The sequence below is a fragment of the Thalassophryne amazonica genome, chromosome 19, assembly GCF_902500255.1.
Source record: "Thalassophryne amazonica chromosome 19, fThaAma1.1, whole genome shotgun sequence".
Lineage (NCBI taxonomy): Eukaryota > Metazoa > Chordata > Actinopteri > Batrachoidiformes > Batrachoididae > Thalassophryne > Thalassophryne amazonica.
This window is the reverse complement of record NC_047121.1, coordinates 39819755-39841235: the sequence shown is the minus strand read 5'-3', so window position 1 is coordinate 39841235 and position 21481 is coordinate 39819755. Positions and strand designations below refer to the sequence as shown.

The 21481-nt window shown below is 40.6% G+C and overlaps 1 protein-coding gene across 1 annotated transcript in view; it reads left to right on the top strand.

The window, feature by feature from the left end:
- Positions 1–21481, top strand: part of pld1a (phospholipase D1a) — a 107973-nt gene that overhangs the window by 36591 nt on the left and 49901 nt on the right. The window contains exons 2-4 of the mRNA XM_034195317.1: positions 14725–14931; positions 17790–17959; positions 20127–20269. Coding sequence (XP_034051208.1) covers positions 14757–14931; positions 17790–17959; positions 20127–20269 — 488 coding nt within the window. The 5' untranslated portion in view covers positions 14725–14756. The remainder of the gene's footprint in view (positions 1–14724; positions 14932–17789; positions 17960–20126; positions 20270–21481) is intronic.

Sequence of the window (21481 nt, the reverse complement as noted above, 5' to 3'; positions counted from 1 at the left end):
ACCTTATAAGTAAGAAGAAGAATTTTAAATTCTATTCTAGAATTAACAGGAAGCCAATGAAGAGAGGCCAATATGGGTGAGATATGCTCTCTCCTTCTAGTCCCCGTCAGTACTCTAGCTGCAGCATTTTGAATTAACTGAAGGCTTTTTAGGGAACTTTTAGGACAACCTGATAATAATGAATTACAATAGTCCAGCCTAGAGGAAATAAATGCATGAATTAGTTTTTCAGCATCACTCTGAGACAAGACCTTTCTGATTTTAGAGATATTGCGTAAATGCAAAAAAGCAGTCCTACATATTTGTTTAATATGCGCTTTGAATGACATATCCTGATCAAAAATGACTCCAAGATTTCTCACAGTATTACTAGAGGTCAGGGTAATGCCATCCAGAGTAAGGATCTGGTTAGACACCATGTTTCTAAGATTTGTGGGGCCAAGTACAATAACTTCAGTTTTATCTGAGTTTAAAAGCAGGAAATTAAAGATATCAGGAAGGCTTTTTGCCTCATTAACCATTAATGAGGCAAAACACATTCTTAATATCTTTATCATGAAAGCAGAGATAGAGGAATATAATAAAACAAGTTTCACTGAAATCCATAGGGGGCTCCCCGAGATATGGCCAAATGAAAATCGCCAAATATCGTGTTCTTAACATAAAGAGTGCCACCTATGCAAAAGCGCCCTAACTAAGCCACCACCATTTATGCAAATTTGGAAAGAACTTGTCCCAGTGTATCCAAATATGCATAAATGAGAAAGGCTTATTCAGGGCGCAGGCCCTGGGAGGGTCCCAAATGTAGCCCAAAATGCCAAAAGTTGTGACTTGAAGCACCACCTATAGGCGGTGCCCTAAGTTAGCCTTGAAAAATGTAACGCTAAATGGGAGAACTCCATCCATACATTCATATACCATAAGATCAATCAGGCTTACTCAGGGTGCACAAAGATATTCAAAGGTCAAAATCCACATTTTGACTATGTCACTGTTTTGGCCCCTTTAACCCCTACCCTAAAAAGGGCCGTAATTTTCCACCTGAAGGGATCTTTGGATGCAGTTTTTGTCCGTTTGGACAATATATCTTCCCCTAAAAAAAACTTCATTGGCCTACTGAAACATGTTATATCACCCCTTCTATAAACCATTCTACAGTTACAGACTATGGCTCTTAAATGATAATATGAATAGTGTATTTTTAATGGAACCTTTTTTGTATTTGATTAACTAAGAACAGTAAGTGATATTTACTGTTTATCTCACAGCTAAAACAGCAGATGAAACTAAATTCTTTTCTCTGGCAGGGAAGCAGGAGGTTTCCAATTTTATCTCTGTTCCACGTATTTTGGATTTAGAACTGCATTGAGCACACATCAATTCCAAAGCAGCCAAAGTATATCACACTTGTACCTCAGATAATGTAGTAACTTGAGCCCATTTGAGACTGTAAAAAACCTTTTCAAGAACTCTGGAATATGTCATACTTTTGCACCAGGGACCGATGTACTGTTTGAGTAGCAGAACTGTTATACTAGAGCTTCTATGTAACTCCTTCTCTGTGGTGGATAATATTACTCTTGAGTGATTTAGTATTGTGTTGAGCTTGGAACAAGAAAACAAAATGTTAATGTTTCAAGGTTTTATTCAACAACAACAGAAAACAGAGGTGGGGGTTCAAAACCATCTTTCTGTTTACCGAGATGAAGATCCAGGGCTTTGAATCATAAAATTAATTTGAAAAGCTCTGACTACATTCACCAGTGTTGGAATTAGTTATAAAAACAACAACACTGCCTCATTTTATTGAGTTGGTCTACTTTCCTGAATCTTCTTAATACCAAGGATTTCAATTAAGGAACAGTGAAACTCTGGCTACACCTGGAAAAGGTAACTAGGCTTTCCAAATTTTAAGTCAGAATGTGGCTTTGATTCATGACAAAGACCCAACCTCAACCACCTTTTGTGTAACTAAATAATTTTATGGGATGGTCATGATAAAGTTGTTCTTGTCATTGTTCTTTCTTGTGTAATCTGAAAAATGGGAAATCTTGTCATGTTGTCTCGTGATAGAGGAAACAGGGCAATAAAATTTGATTTGGACAAGGCACAATGGTGTCCAATTACTGATTAACCGATTTTCAGAAAGAAAAACATGGCTGTAAATATCTTATTATGTGTGGACACAGTGTGGTCCTGTACAGATCACAGACATTTGGCAGCAAATCTATCATTTTGGATCCAGTATACACAACATTGTGTTTGAAATGACTTTTGGCACTTAATAGCTACTCTACTGTACTGATAGTGACAGAAAAACACCGCTGTTAGGTTGAATAGAATGACCGCATCTTAGTCCTGTGTATGATAAGTCTGGTGCGATTTATATACAGAATAATTACGATTCACGACCACAGATTTTCATTACAGTGGGACCAAGAAACACAACATTAAACGGCCTTGTTTGTTTTAAAGAAATGAGATGTGGAAACTTTGTATCAGGGCTCAATTACTTTCAGCACACATTTAAACTGCGGGGCACACTTAAACAATTTGTGATACGAGTGATCATGATGACGTTACTACTTTGAGCTTTCCCTCATGTCGGGCTCCAGAGATAAAATACAATTAGCAGTCATGCTCATTTCAGGCAAATTGAATAAATGAATGAATAAATGTCTTCATCAAACAGCAAAACCTCTTAGGTCTGTCGAATGACACTAACAACTGAGTAAATGAATGTCTGTTCCACAGTGAGTTGATTTACACTGAACTCACTTTTTTAGGTTGACCACTATCATTTACTTCAAGAAATCTTCCACATATAAAAATAATCCACAGAGTGTATGCTGTTGTTAATTATGAAATGATAAAGCGGAAAATTCCTCAACAGCAGACTCTGCTCTGTGTAGAGACTCAAATAAAAAACAGTCTGTCGTCCAGTTTTGAAACTGAGGTGTCCCAAATGGTTTGGCTAATACAGTGCATCCAGAAAGTATTCACAATGCTTCACCTTTTCTATATTTTGCTATGTAACAACCTTATTCCAAAATGGAGTAAATTCATTTTTTTTCCCCCTCAAAATTCTATTCACAATGACAACATGAAAAAAGTTTTTTTTTATTTTATGCAAATTTGTAAAACATAAAAACTAAGAAATGACAAGCGAATAAATATTCACACCCTTTGCTCTACGAGGTCTGTTAGAAAACTATCTGAGATTTTTATTTTTTTTAAAAACTGTATGGATTTGAATCATGTGCGCTTGCATTAGCCAAGCTTGAACCTTTGTGCGCATGCGTGAGTTTTTTCACGCCTGTCGGTTGCGTCATTCGCCTGTGGGCAGGCTTTGAGTGAGCACTGGTCCACCCCCTCATCGGATTTTCATTGTCAGGGAAATGGCTGAGCGATTGGAGCAGCGCTGAATCAAATTTTTCCAGAAACTGTGAGAGACAGCCAGGTGGAAACCATTCGGAAGATTCAGACGGCTTTCGTGAGGATACTCTGGGCGTCACACAGATTAAGGACCATTACAACCGGATTAAAGATGGCCCACAGCGGCGGAGGGCGCGCCGCGCTCTGAGCAGCCATCGACAGGCGGAAACGACTAGATCATTTCGAAAGTGAAGGCTGTGTTGATCCGAGACGTTGTCTGACTACCAGAGAAATTGCAGAAGAGGTGTTCATCAACACTTTTGCGGCACATTCCACTGTTACAGGAGATTTTGTAATGAAAGACATGCGGAGGAATTCGCGCGTCGGGACGGAGCCATGTAATGGCGCACAACAAAAAGCACGTCCGTGTTGGAAGTCTCACAGGACAAGTTGTGACATGCCCAGCTGTTACACAATTTCTCGGATACTCACTCGACTGAAAAGCCACCGAAAGCCGTCTTAATCTTCCGAATGGTTTCCAACACGGACATGCTTTTTGTTCAAATCCATATAGTTTTTTAAAAAATAAAAAGGTCGGATAGTTTTCTAACATGCCTCGTATACTTTGTTGATGCTTCTTTGGCAGTACTTACAGCGAAAGATCTTGAATGTGATGCCACAAGCTTGGCGCACCTATCTTTGGGAGGTTTTGCCCATTCCTCTTTGCAGCATCTCTCAAGCTCTATCAGGTTGGTTGGGGAGCGTCAGTGCACCGCCATTTTCAGATCTCTCCAGAGATGTTCAATCGGATTCAGGTCTGGGCTCTGGCTGGGCCTCTCAAGGACATTCACTGAGTTGTCCTGAAGCCACTCCTAGTGGACTTGTGGATTGCTGCAGAGATGGTTGTCCTTCTGGAAGGTTCTCCTCTCTCCACAGAGGAATGCTGGAGCTCTGACAGAGTGACCATCAGGTTCTTGGTCACCTCCCTGACCAAGACCCTTGTCCCTCGATTGTTCACTTTAGATGGGCAGCCAGTTCTTGGAAGAGTCTTGGTGAATCCGAACCTCTTCCATTTACAGATGATGGAGGCCACTGTCCCCAATGTTACCTTCAAAGTAGCAAAAATGTTTCTGTACCCTTCCCCAGATTTGTGCCTCAAGACAATCCTGTCTCAGAAGTCTACAGAGAATTCCTTTGACTTCATGCTTGGTTTGTACTTTGACTTGCACTGTTATTTGTGGGACCTCATATGTAGACAGGTGTGTGTCTTTCCAAATCATGTCCAGTCAGCGGAATTTACCACAGGTGGACTTCAGTTAAGCTGTAGAAACATCTCAAGGATGATCAGTGGAAAAGGGGTGTACCTGAGCTCAATTTTGAGCTTCATAGAAAAGGCAGAGAATACTTACTATTTACATGTGATTTCTTTTTTTTTTATTATTATTTTATTTTTAATACATTTGAAAAAGCTTAAAAAAATGGGGTATTGGGTGTAAAACTTTGAGGAAAAAAAATGAAAAATGAATTTCATCCACTTTGGAATAAGGCTGTAACATAAAATGTGGAAAAAATGATACCTCTGCATACTTTCTGGATGTGCCGTATATTAGCAGAGGCTATGTTCTTTTTCTTGCTTTACAAAAGTCATAGACGTAGATCTTTATTTTAAACTACAAGGACAACTCTTTTAAGAACAAAAAAAAATTAATGGTGTACTAAACAAAAATTCAAACTTGTCATTGTGTTGCACGTTCTCCTCACGTATGCTCATCTATTCTGTCTCTTAAAGAAGCAGTTTTCCTTGTAGTTTGTACTTGTACTTTGTACAAAAGCATTAATTAGGGCTTATCTTCTCATTGCTAAATCAATGTTTGTGTTCTGAATAAATAAACAATGCACCGGGTTTTCAAACATATCATTGTGTTGCACATTCACCTCACATATGATCATCTATTCAGTGGCTTAAAGAAGCAGTTTAGTCATGTTTTGTGTCTCCTATAGTGACTAGGGGTCTATACCGGCGTCTCCGACTGAACGGTCCCCCCTAAAAATTGGTGCCTTCACTGTGCATGCAACATTTCGGACCACAGCAGCACGTCTGAGACCGACTCTCTACACCCAAAGTGATCAAAGGGAATAATGTGATTAACCATCAGATGACAAGGTAAAACCTCTTAAATCATTCTAAAGTCAGTTTTAAGCAGAAATGAGGCGATAATCACCCCACTTCGCTACTGATGCACTGAAATGACATTGGCATAACAAGTCAGGCGTCTACCATGCTGCTGTGGCACTCTGATCGGTCCACCATCTTTTATTACGAAATATGCTGAGTTTATGTGGAAATGATGTACTAAAGCTTCAGATATCTGTCGTTGTGATACATGATGACTGGATTGCAATTTTAAACAGAAACCCCTCACAACCGCAGACCACGTGTAACCACACCAGCCCAGGACCTCCATATCCAGCATGTTCACCTCCAATATCATCTGAGGCCAGTAGGGGTGCCAGAAAAAATCGATTCACGTCCAAATCGCGATTCTTATTTATTAAGATTCTGAATCGATCCAAAATGTCCAAGAATCGATTTTTAAAAAGCAATTTTTAAAAACATTTTCTTGCTTACTCGCTGCGTGTACTGTTTGACAGGCAACGGCCTCCATACTACAGTGTCCCTGTGAGGGGAGGGTCCGGCGTGCTTCAAACATTCGTGAGCTGCAGCTTAGCATGGCGGATGAAGAGCTAATTCAGCCAGCACCGTCTTTGCTGAAGGCAAATGTTTGGGTGCATCTTGGATTTTATTATTTGCTGCGTAAGAAGGAGCTTGACATGACTTATGCAGTGTGCAAAATCTGCAAAATGAAAGTGAAGTACTTCGGCAACACTTCAAATCCGCAAGCCCACATGCGACGCCATCACTCGGAGCTAAAAGAAGTGGAGCAGCGGTTGCTGCCGACTACTGACCAGCGCACACTCCATCACTTCACTAAACTGCCAGCCAACTCTGAACGAGCAAAGCAGATAAGTAAATTTACATCTTTAGAATCACTTGATTAACCTTGTAAAGCTGCATTTCCTAAACATAAAATTTATTTTAAGTAATATAACTATTTTTCAGAGCTCTTTCTATCAAAAATCAATTCTGAATCGAATCGTCACCCCAAGAATCGGAATCGAATTGAATCGTGAGTTGTTGTAAGATTCACATCCCTAGAGACCAGCCATTATTGTGGCCAGCCTAAGGCACACCTGCACATCAGCATCTTGATATGTCACACCTGTGAGGTGGGATAGATTATCTTGGGAAAGGAGAAGTGCTCACGAAGACAGATTTAGACAGATTTGTGAACAATATTTTAGAGAAATAGGTCTTTTGTGTATAGAGAAAATGTTTTTGATCTTTGAGTTCAGCTCATGAAAAAATCAGAGCAAAAACCAAAAATGTTGCATTTATATTTTTGTTCAGTGTGTGTGTTTGTGTGTATGTGTGTTTGGTGGCAAAAATAGTAGGTGGTTGGCCCTGTCGTGTAATGTGCAGTAGTGTTCTCCAAATTGTTCTTGTGGCTCAGTGAGACTAAAATTCTCTTTATTTGGAGAAAACAAACAAAGCCACCCTGAAAACTGCCTTCCTTACTTCTATAATGCTTCATCATTTTTCTTGATCTGCCACACTCTTTTTAACCTATGCACTGCTACTCCCACACAGTATCTCAACATTTTTGAATCTACTTTTGCACTGAGTCCAAATGAATGACATTTAAGAGGATATTAACAAACGAGCGGAGTACCAGACATTTTTAGCTGTTTCTATTCACATTCATATTTAAGCAGTGCACTTGAAGCCAACTATCACCATGAAGACTGCAGGAAGAAGGAGGCGTTGCTCTGCTGGAATGCAATAGAAAGATAACTCGTCACCCCACAGCTTTCTCCACTATACAGACATGCCACACATGTTTTTGTGCTTGTCTGCATGTATGTACAGTATTTTTGAAATACACAGGCAAAATAATTGTTATTCTATCTTTTGTGGTCACATCTGTAATGAGTTTTGGGTATTTCTAGAACAGATGCACTCTCAAATATTCCCCCCCCCCCACACACACACAGGAGTGATGTAATGGAAAATTGTTTTTAGTCATTATTGGGCCTTGATAAGTTCAGTTATTTTTAATATCAGCTCCTTCTGGTCTTAGTGTATGGTTGTAAGACTTGGACTCTAACCAGTGACCCTGAGGTGATACCCGGGTGTCTTTGGTACTCATTCTCTCCAGAGAAACCTTGGATGCTACTAAAATGACTTGGTGTCATATGAGCGGTTACTGAAAGATGCAGATGAGGTGCGCTATTCGTGATGTGAGGGAACGATGTAAGCAAAATTGAGGACACCAGCAGTTGGGGATAAACACCAAGCAGATGTCCATGCATTACCTTGCCATAGCAGATAAATGTGTATGAGAATATCTGATGGCTGATTCCATTGTTAGTGACTCCGTTAGGTTTTGTTATAAAGTTTTTTACTGTTCTGGACTCATTTTGTGTTGTAGTAGCCTCTGACCAACATCATCTGTTTAATATTCATTTACAATTTTACATAGTTCTTATTATGAGAAAAGTCTATTTTATAACTCTTGGGAAATTAGGCAAGAGGAAGAGTGGTGACTGTGTGTCAGCTTGTTGGCTCTTATTCATTACTAAGAACTTTTGCTGTGGAGTTGTTTCTCTGCTCATCTATGTGCAAGTTGTTTACTTCTCAGAAGCATTTTTTAAAATTGAGAAATTTTCAAAGAAAGTAATGGCAGTTTTTCACTTGATTGCATCTCAAAGTTTACACAAAGGATGGATTTGCACAGATTACGAGGTGTGTTAAATCCAGGCATAACTGGCAACTAATGTTGGAGAGTGAGTCTAATCACAATCTTCCAGCAAGCTGTCATGAGTCAGTGTGTAGGTGGTTTTTAGTCTCAAATGACTTCAGTGGTGGCTCTTGTTTACCTGTCTGTCTGGTCTTTTTCAGACTTGCATAGCCCTCTGTTGGAATCTGGATTCAAGAAATCCTCAATGTGTTGCTTAAATTAAAAACACCATAATAACAAGGTCTTTACAAAATTTCAACAGCACTTTTCAGACAAAATACATAAACATAAGAACAATTCAGCATAAAAAATTCTGAACACCTTCCATGAAAAAAGGCAACATAGAATGAAATCAGGAATGGTTAAAACTAAAAAATCTTGTGCTACCATTTTTAATTTTGGTTGAAATTTGCATATTGACATGACATGAAATTTTGCAAGATTTTGTGTTACAGTATCTGTCCAAAAGGTGCTATGTAAAGCAAGAATAACAAAGGACCCAAAACAAAACCTTGAGGTACCCCATATTGCACCAACGATGATACGTAAGTTATTTTACAAGACACATGGGTTGTGTATGTGTGATGCCAACCAAACAAGAACCTGACCAGAAATGTCAAAACATTTTCAGTTCTGTTCAACAATATTCAGTGATCTGTGGTGTCAAAAGGTGTACTGAGGTGCAGCAGCAATAATATCCGAATCCCCAGCAATCAGAAGATTAGTCATCACTTTAGTAAGTGCAGGTTCCGTTCAGTGATCAGTCCTAAATGCTGGTTTTAAAGGATCAAAGAGATTATCAGATAAATAAGACACATGCTATTGTGAAACTACATTTTCCAAGAATTTTCAATAAGAAAGGCAAGTGTCACATCAATTTGTACTTGACTAATAATCCAGGATCTAGATTTCTTTAGAATTGGAAGCATAAAATGCAAACTGGAAGCATTATTGGAAGAACATTGTGATTATATTTTTGTAGTATCAAATTTTTATATTTAAAGGTGTTGTCATACTGTGACTGACTGAGTGAACTGATTCGTTATGGATTCAAATAATTTTTCTGGTGGCACGTATCACTTAATCCGTCGGTCTCCGGTGGATTTAGGGCTCTGATATTTCCATTGGCAACACAAAGAACTGTATTCAGCGCAACAATTTTCCCAGTTTTAAGACATATATGTGTACTGGGAGGAGCCAGATTCCAGCGGGATTCACTGAGGTCTGAACACAAATGTGGCTTGAATCCGGCTCACTTTCTGATCAAGACATCGTACGTCTTCATCGTCCACATTGTCTTCTCACTGTGCTGGCATTCAGTGTGGCTGCAACAGCATGAAGATCAAACAACTTCTTTTCTCTGCAGCACCTTTTTGCCAAGAGAATCTGCATTCTGCTGTCCAAATAAAAAAAGAACACAGCCACGCTGTTTTTCTTCAGTCTATCTTTGGCTAATGAACAGCTGTATGTTGCTACATCGTAAACTGTCCTCTCTCCAGTTAAACAGAATTCACACCCCATGCTGAAGCTTTGGACAATCAGAAGCTCAGTCTGAAGTATCGGACAGCCACAGGACATAAACTCATGGGTACTGTGAAAGTAAAGAATAAGTACAAGACAAAACGATAAACGTGCAGTCACTGGGGAAGCTCTCCACCTGATGTCCAGCCAAAGTTTTGAGCATGCACAAAACGTTTTGGTGGACATCAGCTGACCAGGAAGGAATACATTTAATGAAAGAGGAAAAGGACTTTTGGAGGACAAAAATGAACACACACGGATATCCAAATTCATGTCAATTCCTCATACATTTCAGCTGTCATGATGTGACAGGCACATAAAATACTCCCCTTTTTGGCTCATATTAATCCACATTTTCTAATGCTGCCTATGGTCGGGGCAGGAGGAATCTTCTGATTTCAGCTTTAATTAAGCATAAATTAACCAACACGCTGAGTTCTGTGGCATTTTTTTTCTGATGAGCCAGTGGCTGTCTCCCACCCCCCCTCAATTTCCATTGTCTTGCTGAAATTAGTTGCTTGATGGGGGGACCCAATGTGGCATAGTCTTGGATGAATGAGTATTAGTTTCATCTGAACACTCAATATGCATTTTGAAAGGTGGTGAATTTAAATTGCAGATGACTCCTGTGTTGTCATTGTAGGGTGTGTCAGAGCTCTTGTTTTTCCACACCCTGCCTGGATGCTGTCCGAGCAATGCAAATGACTGCTTTGGGGCTGAACTTGAGCTTCGGCTGCAAGCTCATGACAGAAGTTCTTTTTCTAACATGTTTAACAGGTTTACTGAGTCAGAAGAATTTTGCAACAGGCGATGACTAAAACGTGACAGTAAAATTTCTCTCATTTATTTTTTGGTAAAAATCAACAAGTATTCAGCATGATAAGCTGCTGCTTGTTCTGTGTTACGTGCATGAAAATACTTGCATATAGCTGCCTCTTTGCCAGAAGGCATGTGGGAGACTCAAATGTAAATTTACTGTGTGTTCTTTTGAACATGAATGGCTTTATCTGCTATTCTCCCATAAAGCTGGGAATGGTGAAGCAATCTGGTAACACTAGTATACACAGTCTCCCCACTCACACCCACTGAAGCATGCAATTCCTTCAGAAAAGTCAGCGGTCTCTTGGTGACTTCCCTCACTAATCGTGTTCATGCATGGTCTCTCGGTAGAGTTGTCATATTGTGCTATGCTCTTGGTATTTCTTTGAGTTTTAATTAAACTCCAAGGGGTATCCTGTAGCTCAAAAATGTTCTTGAGTCCATCCCCTCATTTGTCTCATGGCAACTGACAATAAATTGACAATTTAGTTATGTCATAAGAAAAGGATAAGTTGCATAAAAATGCCTCAATTGTTGTTTTTTTTTTTGGTTTTTTTTGTTTGTTTGTTTGTTTGTTTTACTTTTGAGTTGGTCTTAAAACATTAAACACACTCAAATGCCTGAATATATAAGTACTTGGTGTAGATACTGCTTGACTCTTAGCTTTCTCAATCTCTGTGGTTGACTTCCTCATAGCTGAAAACTCAAAGTGCTCTATGTTACACTTGGCACAAAGCAGTGCATAGCACAGTTTAATTATCATTGTTAGTTTTCAACTGTCACAGTTGTCAATGCTGTCTGTGTTTGGAGGGATGTGTTCCAAACTGGTAGGTGAAGGAGGATGTAGAGCAGGAGGAGGTGTTGCAGAAAACATTCAGGTGTCTTACCTCAGGTAGCTCTGGTGGATGACTGTTGCTCTCGATCTTGCTCTTTGACCTTGCCAGAAAACCTCTCACTTCTGAGTTTGTCATCAATATTGCAATGCTTCAGTTATTGGTGTATCTGTTTCTTAAAGGGAATGACAGATGAGTAGGGATGGGTATTGATAAGATTTTACCGATATCAGTGCCATTATCGATTCTGCTTATCGATCCGATTCCTTATCGATTCCCTTATCAATACCTCTTGTGAATTTTGTACTAAAAGTAGGCTTTACAGGTTTTCTATGCATTTCATTGAGTCTTAAAGTAAATAAATATGACATTGGTCACTGTTTCCTTGATCTCTGGACATAAATAAAAATAAAACAGTGTTTCACTTTGAAGTTATTAATTCCGACTGGACTCTATCGTTCTAACTTGACTTGGCAGAGAGCCGCGCAGCGTTTGGAACTGTGTGAACAGAACGGAGGACGATTCTCGTTTCTTTCTCGCAACAAGACAGGAGTCCCAGTTAGTAACTTTAATCCGCACAAAAGTGACTCACGATTGACATATTCAGGGATGAAAGTGGTGAAAAACAAAAAAAGCTGAAACCCAAAATTACCCCCCAATACCACCTGCATAAAAATGTTTGAATTCTAGAAGCTCTGAAATGCAATATGGGACTATTCCAGACAATAAACTGCAGTGAGTGCAGCATCCATTTTGGTGAGAAAAAAAAACAAAACAACTTTCCTTATTCAAATTCATTCATGCCTTAACCCAGCCACTACACCCTGCTATTGAGGTGGGCGCCACTACTGAGGTATTACCTAGATTTACAGAATTTGATAGTATTTCACTAGGCATGCTGACAAAACTTGTAATGTCAACAAAAAGCACAACCTGTTTATTTGACCCTATACCAACAAAACTGTTTAAGGACCTGTGGCTCACTCTTGAGCCGACTGTGCTGGAAATGATTAATCTTTCTTTAACTTCTGGATCTGTTCCTAAATGTTTCAAATCTGCAGTGATTAAACCATTACTTAAGAAACCTAATCTTGACCCTAGTGTATTGACCCTAGTGTAACAGCGTAATGGTCCGTTACGCTGTTATAATAAAAAATTACGCTGCCGTGGTGCCGTTACATTGTTTTTGAGAGTGTGTAATGGGAAAATAATTATTTCTCTATGTTGATTGTGGAGCCGTTGGTTCTGCTGTAGAAGCAGCGCATTCACAATTTATCAACTGTATCAAAGCCTTTTCTGCTGATTAAAGTCTCTGAACAGGACACTTTTTCTGCGAGATTCGTCCCCCGCTTCACACGGACAGTTTTTATTCATTTGTCATTAACGTGCCTTTTTTGTGGTGCAGCTAACGACGTGGTTCTCTGCCGGGGACTGGATATCTCCCACTTCTCTGGTTCCTAAACTAAAGTTCCTGTCCCTCATCATGAAAATATTAATACTAATGATAATATCCTCCACTCCGTGTGTGTGTTGCGGGATTTGCCGTGGCTCTCTGCTGAGGTGGAATTATGGATCATTCCGCAATCAATAACTTCACCGTTTTAAATCAAATGACACCTCTTTCCAAACATTGTAAAACAAACTACAACCTCATCTGAAAAAAAAGCTGTTTTCCCCAAAATGAGACGTCCTCCGTTCCATTGGAGAGAACTTATCCTGGTGTCTCAGCGCTCCAGTCTGAGCACAGCAGCTCTCTAGGAGCGAGTATTATAGGGGAGGCCGGGACCAACGTAACATTTTACATTTATATCCCTCTGAAACACTGTTGCCTGCATTTTGAGGGCCAAATGTTTTTAAGTAAAGCCATAGCTTTTTTTTTTTTAATCTTTGTTACAGCCTGACTTTAAAGCCAAAAGAAAGAGGCATCAGACCAAAACATGGAACAGCGTAGAAACGTGTGTCACTGCACGGGAGCTAATTTATACACTGCAGTTTATTATAGAAAATCCTTATAGATGTTTTTTTAACTTTAATATTAATTTGTGATTACTCTACATTATGAAGTAAAAAAAAAAAAAAAAAACAACAACACAGAAAAAGGCCCTTTATAAGCCCATAAAGCAAAAGCTTCAGCGGGGTCAAAGCCTAGGCAGTCCCTGAACCCCTGGCTTCGTAACGTGATTTTTCCATCCCATTACATTGAGAAAAAATCCTGATAAGGACCCTGTATGTGTGTACTATATTGTCAATGCGTGCGGCCTGTCCTTGTCAGTACTGCACCTATGTTTCTTCCTTGGTTCTGCAAGTTTTCCTGTCAGAATGCAGATTCAATAATACACTACAGTCAGAAAAACAGCTCTCCCACCAAACCTGCCCATCTCTGTTTAAACACATACTCAAATATGTGGGTGCATGCTTTGAAATGAACCTAGAGTTGTATGAGGAGTTGAGGGAGGGTTTGTTGGGTTTTTTTGGGCTGTGTTTCAGCACCATGGACAGCAATGAGGACATTTCACAAAGCAGTCCACACATTGCTGCTAGGAGATTAATAATAGTAATTACTGGGCTGCATTCAGTCAGGTCAGAAAGGAGATGAGCATTATGAAGGGGGTTCAGTGCGGTCTTCTTTATCCAGCTCAGCTCAGGATCATTCAAGGTGTGCAAAAAGACTTCAGGTCATTGGAGGATGCCATGGTGTATGTGAAGAAGATAAACACTCTGTAAACACATAAATGTTCCACAAAATTCTGTTTTGTAGTGAAAATTACGTTGTACATCATTGTTGAACCTTAATATAGTTAATTTGTATTTGACTGTTTACTCAAACTAGGTTACAGTTTATAGTTTTTATTTTTACTTTGCACACATGGTGTCTTTTGCACTAACCTAAAAAGTGCTATTTATATATTTTATGTAGTCTGCACCCTTTTGGTATGCTGTTATTCTTATTAATTACAATTAGTATCATATTGTACTCTGTTTAACAAATTTTCAGTGCAGTATGAAACCTAGGTTCCAGTCAACATGGGGTGCTGGAGTGTTTGCTGCAAATTAAAAATGACTCAGTGATTATTGACACGGAGCCTGATAAAATTAATAGTACATTTAAATCATTGTATCTCAATTTGTATAAGTCAGATTTCTCATTGGATACCACCAAAATGGACCAATTTCCAGGTACTTTGGAAAATCCAACGATTGCCTCCAGTAAAAACAGACAAACTGTCAGCACAGATGTACTCTCAAACGTAGCCTGTTATTTGTTTTACAACACTTGTCTGAAAGCTCTTTTTTCTTTCTTTCTGTCTTCCTTCTAGGAGTGCCCTGCTCGTGGGGATAAGTGCTAAGCATGTTGGGTAAGAGTCAGCCCACAACCAGCGTTCTCACTCTGGTGAACTCTGAAGTTTCGGACGCCACTGTGGTTACAGACGGTATCAAGATGGCCGAACTTGTGGAGAGCTTGGATACCAGAGAACTGGACATAGAGGAGGGAGAGGAGATGGACTATGAAGGGAACTACTTAGGTGTGTTTGTATTTTATTACATGCATACATCTTGTCTCACTGAATCCTCCAAGAAATAAGTCAGCACCCATGACAATAAACAAGCAATCGAGCAAGAAAACAAAAGAGTAGAATGTTGCCAACAACGCTCCAAACCCACACATACTGCAGGCGTGATAATTGTGAATGCAATAAATCTGGAAAATACTTGACAAACAAATTACATACCAATTACAACTAAACAACTCACAGTTGAGTTTGTGAGATTACAGAAATACACTGAATCAGATTCAGTGTCCACTGTTTTGCTAGAGGAAAATACTTCTGAAACAATACCAGGGGTAAAGAACCCCGGCTTCAGTCAGTGAAAGTCCTACCATGTATTACTTCTCCCTTTGCACCTAAAATGGTCGCTTTCACTGATTAGCACAACTACCTGCCTGAAGTGATGAACTATATAGAATCAGCTGGTTTAGTGGGGGGATGAAACCAATATGTGGTCAGACTTTCACTCACTGGTTTTCCACCTCTGCTTAACACTATGAAACTTCTCTTCAGGTGTCTTAAAAAAATGTTGAAAGATAACTCCTAACCCCCCAAAAAACCAAAACAAAAAAAGGTTGTACATCCCCCAAAAGACCCATTTTCAAGTCCCTGAGAAAGGGCTTGTTTAGATGCTTGTGGATGTGTCGCAGAATGCAGACTGACTCAGTCGATACATCTCTGAGCAAATACAAGTTCAGACATGTTATATTGCAGATGTCACAGAAATCTCAGTCAGTCTGCCCTTGGATATTTTTAATCATGAAATTCCTCACATATTTAACTGTGAAAGGTAGATTAACAAAATCATTTGGAACAGTATTTCCCCTTTAATCACGCTTGTTAAATTTGTGGCTTTATTTATTGATTATTTATTTATTTTGCCTGGTTATGCACCTGATTGCTGCACAATCCATCCTACAATAGATAGCAAGCCCAGTTTCTGCTGTACTTGTCTCCATAGCACAGAATACAGTACACCATGACTGAATGAGAGATTTTCAGTAAGCAGCACAGCTGACATACTACATGTGCCTTATAATTTTCAAAAGAAGGATTTATTTGGTCATACGAGGGCTGTCCATAAAGTATAGGTCCTTTTTATTTTTTTCAAAAACTATATGGATTTCATTCATATGTTTTTACGTCAGACATGCTTGAACCCTCGTGCGCATGCGTGAGTTTTTCCACGCCTGTCGGTGACGTCATTCGCCTGTGAGCACTCCTTGTGGGAGGAGTCGTCCAGCCCCTCGTCGGAATTCCTTTGTCTGAGAAGTTGCTGAGAGACTGGCGCTTTGTTTGATCAAAATTTTTTCTAAACCTGTGAGACACATCGAAGTGGACACGGTTCGAAAAATTAAGCTGGTTTTCGGTGAAAATTTTAACGGCTGATGAGAGATTTTGAGGTGATACTGTCGCTTTAAGGACTTCCCACGGAGCGAGACGTCGTGCAGCGGTCCCAGGCGCCGTCGTCAGCCTGTTTCAAGCTGAAAACCTCCACATTTCAGGCTCTATTGATCCAGGACGTCATGAGAGAACAGAGAAGTTTCAGAAGAAGTCGGTTTCAGCATTTTATCCGGATATTCCACTGTTAAAGGAGATTTTTTTAATGAAAGACGTGCGGGCGGATTGCAGCGTTGGCTCGCAGCCGCCGCGATGCTCCGCCACAGGAAAAACACCTCCGTTGGAAGCCTTAAGGACAAGTTGGAACATGTCCAGCTGTTAAACAATTTCTCATATACTCACTCCACTGAAAGCCATCAAAAGCCGCCTGGATTTTACAAATGGTTATCAACACGGAGGTGTTTTTCCTGTGCCGCCGCACCGCGCCGGCTGCGTCCCGATGCGCGGACCCGTCCGCACGTCTTTCATTAAAAAAATCTCCTTTAACAGTGGAATATCCAGATAAAATGCTGAAACCGACTTCTTCTGAAACTTCTCTGTTCTCTCACGACGTCCTGGATCAATAGAGCCTGAAATGTGGAGGTTTTCAGCTTGAAACAAGCTGACGACGGCACCTGGGAGCGCTGCACGACGTCTCGCTCCGTGGGAAGTCCTTAAAGCGACAGTATCACCTCAAAATCTCTCATCAGCCGTTAAAACTTTCACCAAAAACCAGCTTAATTTTTCGAACCGTGTCCACTTCGATGTGTCTCACAGGTTTAGAAAAAATTTTGATCAAACAAAGCGCCAGTCTCTCAGCAACTTCTCAGACAAAGGAATTCCGACGAGGGGCTGGACGACTCCTCCCACAAGGAGTGCTCACAGGCAAATGACGTCACCGACAGGCGTGGAAAAACTCACGCATGCGCACGAGGGTTCAAGCATGTCTGACGTAAAAACATATGAATGAAATCCGTATAGTTTTTGAAAAAATAAAAAGGACCTATACTTTATGGACAGCCCTCGTACAAGGCTAAAATAGCATTTTCACCGCTGAGCTGTGAGGGTTGCTCCAGGGTACCAGTGATAATGTAGGAGTGTGGACCAGGTAGGGTAAAGGAAATTTGGGACACACTGTATAATAACTATCTGAAAATGTGACGAAAAATACAAATGCAGAGTCTTGACTGATGGATTGCAGCAAGCATCCACGTTTACAATTTATAATAGTGCACAAACACGAGGGAGGAATTTTCCCTTTACATAATTTTGATCTCACAAACTCTACCAGTGAATAAACAGAAATGTTTGACCTAACACTGCAAACGAGTAACGTGTGCTCACAGGCCCACTTTTCCGCCACGCAACCTACTCAGTCCTCGCCATCCTGAGTCAAACTCCTACACGCACGAACAGAAAAGCATGCTAACCACCCTCATCTCACTGTCTCCCAGGGGACTGTCGGATCCCGTTTTCTGCTGTTTATGCCACTGTGGGTTTTAAGGAGGCCAGCGCTAAGGTCTACCTCCCCACTATGGCCATCACTGCCAGGATCGTGGAGGTGGAGAGATTCACCACTGCACAGGACCGCTTCAACCTGTCTCACCACAGGAGTGTCAACAAGGTACTGTGTGTGGTGTAATATACTGTAGGACTGTTACACATCCTTTATATATGAATCTCACTTTTGTTCATGCGCACCTATAGTAGTATGCTCAAAAGATTCAGTCATTTGATTCTTGAATTGGTTTGCACTTGTACTCCACCACTGATCAATTCAAACATATTCTGCTGGTAATATGTTGCTCTTGATAGGAAATTCAACCAAAAAAAGCCCAAAATGCTATAAGAACCCATTCAGTCCGTCACCTCATGAAAGGTCAGGTCAGGTTGGGTAGCATCTGCTATTGCTACATCCAAAAAAACCCTTGTAACTGTTAGAATGGCCTAAGCAGTGGGTCACTCCTCTGAATCTGGTCTGCTTGAGGTTTCTTCCTCAGCATCATCAGCGGGAGTTTTTCCTTACCACTGTCACCTGTGTGCTTGCTCTAGGGCAGGGGTGGCCAAGTTCGGTCCTCGAGAGCCACATTCCTGACACTCTCAGTTGTCTCCCTGCTCCAACACACCTGAATCCAATGAAAGGCTCATTAAAAGTCTGCTAACGAGCCTTTCATTGGATTCAGGTGTGTTGGAGCAGGGAGACAACTAAGAGTGTCAGGAATGTGGCTCTCGAGGACCGAACTTGGCCACCCCTGCTCTAGGGGCTGGTACGGTTGGACCTTACTCGTGTGTAGCACCTTGAGGCAGCTTTGTTGTGATTTGGGGCTGTATAAATGAGATAAATTGAATTGAAATTGAAAACCACCTCCTCACAGAAGCGCTTTGCGTCCCGACTGAAAACCACCTAGACTTACCTGCAGCTCATTATTTTATCCCAATAATAATGATCTGTTTGTTGCAGCCAGGAAATTCCTTTGGCCTCATCCAGTTGTGGATGTCTTTAGTAATGAGGCTCCCCTTGGAGCACCCTTGGACAAAATGCATGATATACCTTACTGAATTTTCATGGCTGTGGTGTCTAACCTGGCTGACACTCCTCATCATGCAGGCAGTAGTCCTCATCTAGGTCTTACGATGTAATCCCTGTTTTAACACAGTCATTCCAGGGGTATCCAAGTATGTGAGTACAGAACACCTTCAGTCATTGTCTTAGGTCACTGAGTAGCATCAAAGACTTATAACTGTAACCCCAGAGGTATCAGGAGTCTGAAGACTTGGCCATTTATTCTTCCCTATAATTAGGGATATTGTGATTTCACAGGCTCATCCCAGACATTTGTTTGCCTTGTAGATTTAGGCTTCCAAAGACTTGATTGTTAGTGCTGAGGTAATTTAATCTCTTGCATTTGACAATCTCCCACTTATAGACACACTACTGATGGCTGACTCCAAGAGGTAAACATTCTGGCTCTGCACCCACCTTCTCAAGAACTCTAATCAGTACATCCACTGATTCCACAAAGATTACAGCGTTGTCTGCAGTGACCAAATAAGTGAAGTCATCAGTCTTATCCAGCTTCCAGTTCATGCAAGGATTGGCCAGAGTCAGGGGCCAGAACACATCCTTGAACCACTCCAGAATAGGAAGAAATCAAAGACCCTGCTTCCACTCTGTCCTGCACTCACACTACCAGTGGATCAGCCAGCCATCAAGGATTTCTCAAATTCATAGGATGTCCCACAAAGCAGCCTCATTAATCGAGAGAAAGGCTTTTGTGAAATGCAACATAGGCTGCAGAAAAGCTGTCAAAATTCACATTTATATTTATAGAACACGAGAAGAAGCAGTTTGTGGTTGATGGTTGATTTCATAACCAGACTGCCCTGGTTGCTAAGCAATAAACAGCTGGCACTGGATCCTCTTTAGAATGACTCTCATGAGGCTCTTGCCTGGTAAAACAAGCACAGTAATAACCTGTGGAATTGTTGAAATTCTGACTTGCAATTCGTGAGTTTGATGTGTGTGGTGTTGAATAGTTGTGTCATTACAAATGGCAAAATGATCAACTGTGGCTAGCTGAACATTTTTCTTTCTTAACCATCTTGAAAGCAACTGAAATTATTCAGATGTCAGCTGTGTTTGAAACATTTATATTTATAGAAATACTTTCACCATGGATTGCTCAGTCCTTGTTTTGTGTGTGTGTGTGTGTGTGTGTGTGTGTGTGTGTGTGTGTGTGTGTGTGTGTGTGTGTGTGTGTGTGTGTGTGTGTGTGTGTGTTTGTTTGTAGTCTCTGCCAGCTGTGTTTAAAATTGAGCTGAATCATGGTGAGTTTACCTGGTTAATAAAGAGGAAAGAGAAGCACTTCATGGAGCTGCACAGAGAGCTGAAGACGTACAAAGCCTTCATGAGGATTCCACTGCCGTCACGGAGGTTAACTTTCACAACATACATGATAAAAAACTGTGCTCACATTATTGTGCACATTAAAAAAAACTGCTGAAGTGGCTAGGACACTGATCATTTAATGGGTTCATATTGTAGGCCATTTATACAACTGTATGTATAAGCTTGGGCACCCCTGATGATTTCCATGATTTTCCTTCATAAATCATTGGTGGTTTGGATCAGCAATTTCAGTTAAATATATCATATAGCAGACAAACACAGTGATATTTGAGAAGTGAAATGAAGTTTGTAGGATTTACAGAAAGTGTGCAATAATTCTTTAAACAAAATTAGGCAGGTGCATAAATTTGGGCACCCCAACAGAAAAAATATATCAATATTTAGTAGATCCTCCTTTTGCAGAAATAACAGCCTCTAAATGCTTCCTATAGCTTCCAGTGAGAGTCCTGATTCTCGTTGAAAGTATTTGGGACCATTCTTCTTTACAAAACATCATGACCTGGACTTCACCTGGATCTGGATTCCACAACACAATACAATAATTGCATAGTGATCCAGAATGGTCCGCCTGATCGAGATTTTGCAGTGTGATATTTAATTAACAAAATGGTAAACCATGAGTTTTCCATGGCCTAATACGAGGTCTGTCAATAAAGTAACGGTCCTTTTTATTTTTTTCCAAAAACTATATGGATTTCATTCATATGTTTTTACGTCAGACATGCTTGAACCCTCGTGCGGATGCGTGAGTTTTTCCACGCCTGTCGGTGACGTCATTCGCCTGTGAGCACTCCTTGTGGGAGGAGTCGTCCAGCCCCTCATCGGAATTCCTTTGTCTGAGAAGTTGCTGAGAGACTGGCGCGTTGTTTGATCAAAATTTTTTCTAAACCTGTGAGACACATCGAAGTGGACACGGTTCGAAAAATTAAGCTGGTTTTCAGTGAAAATTTTAACGGCTGATGAGAGATTTTGAGGTGATTCTGTCGCTTTAAGGACTTCCCACGGTGCGAGACGTCGCTCAGCGCTCCCAGGCGCCGTCGTCAGCCTGTTCAAGCTGAAAACCTCCACATTTCAGGCTCTATTGATCCAGGACGTCGTGAGAGAACAGAGAAGTTTCAGAAGAAGTCGGTTTCAGCATTTTATCCAGATATTCCACTGTTAAAGGAGATTTTTTTAATGAAAGACGTGCGGACGGGTCCGCGCGTCGGGACACAGCCGCCGCGGTGCGGCGGCACA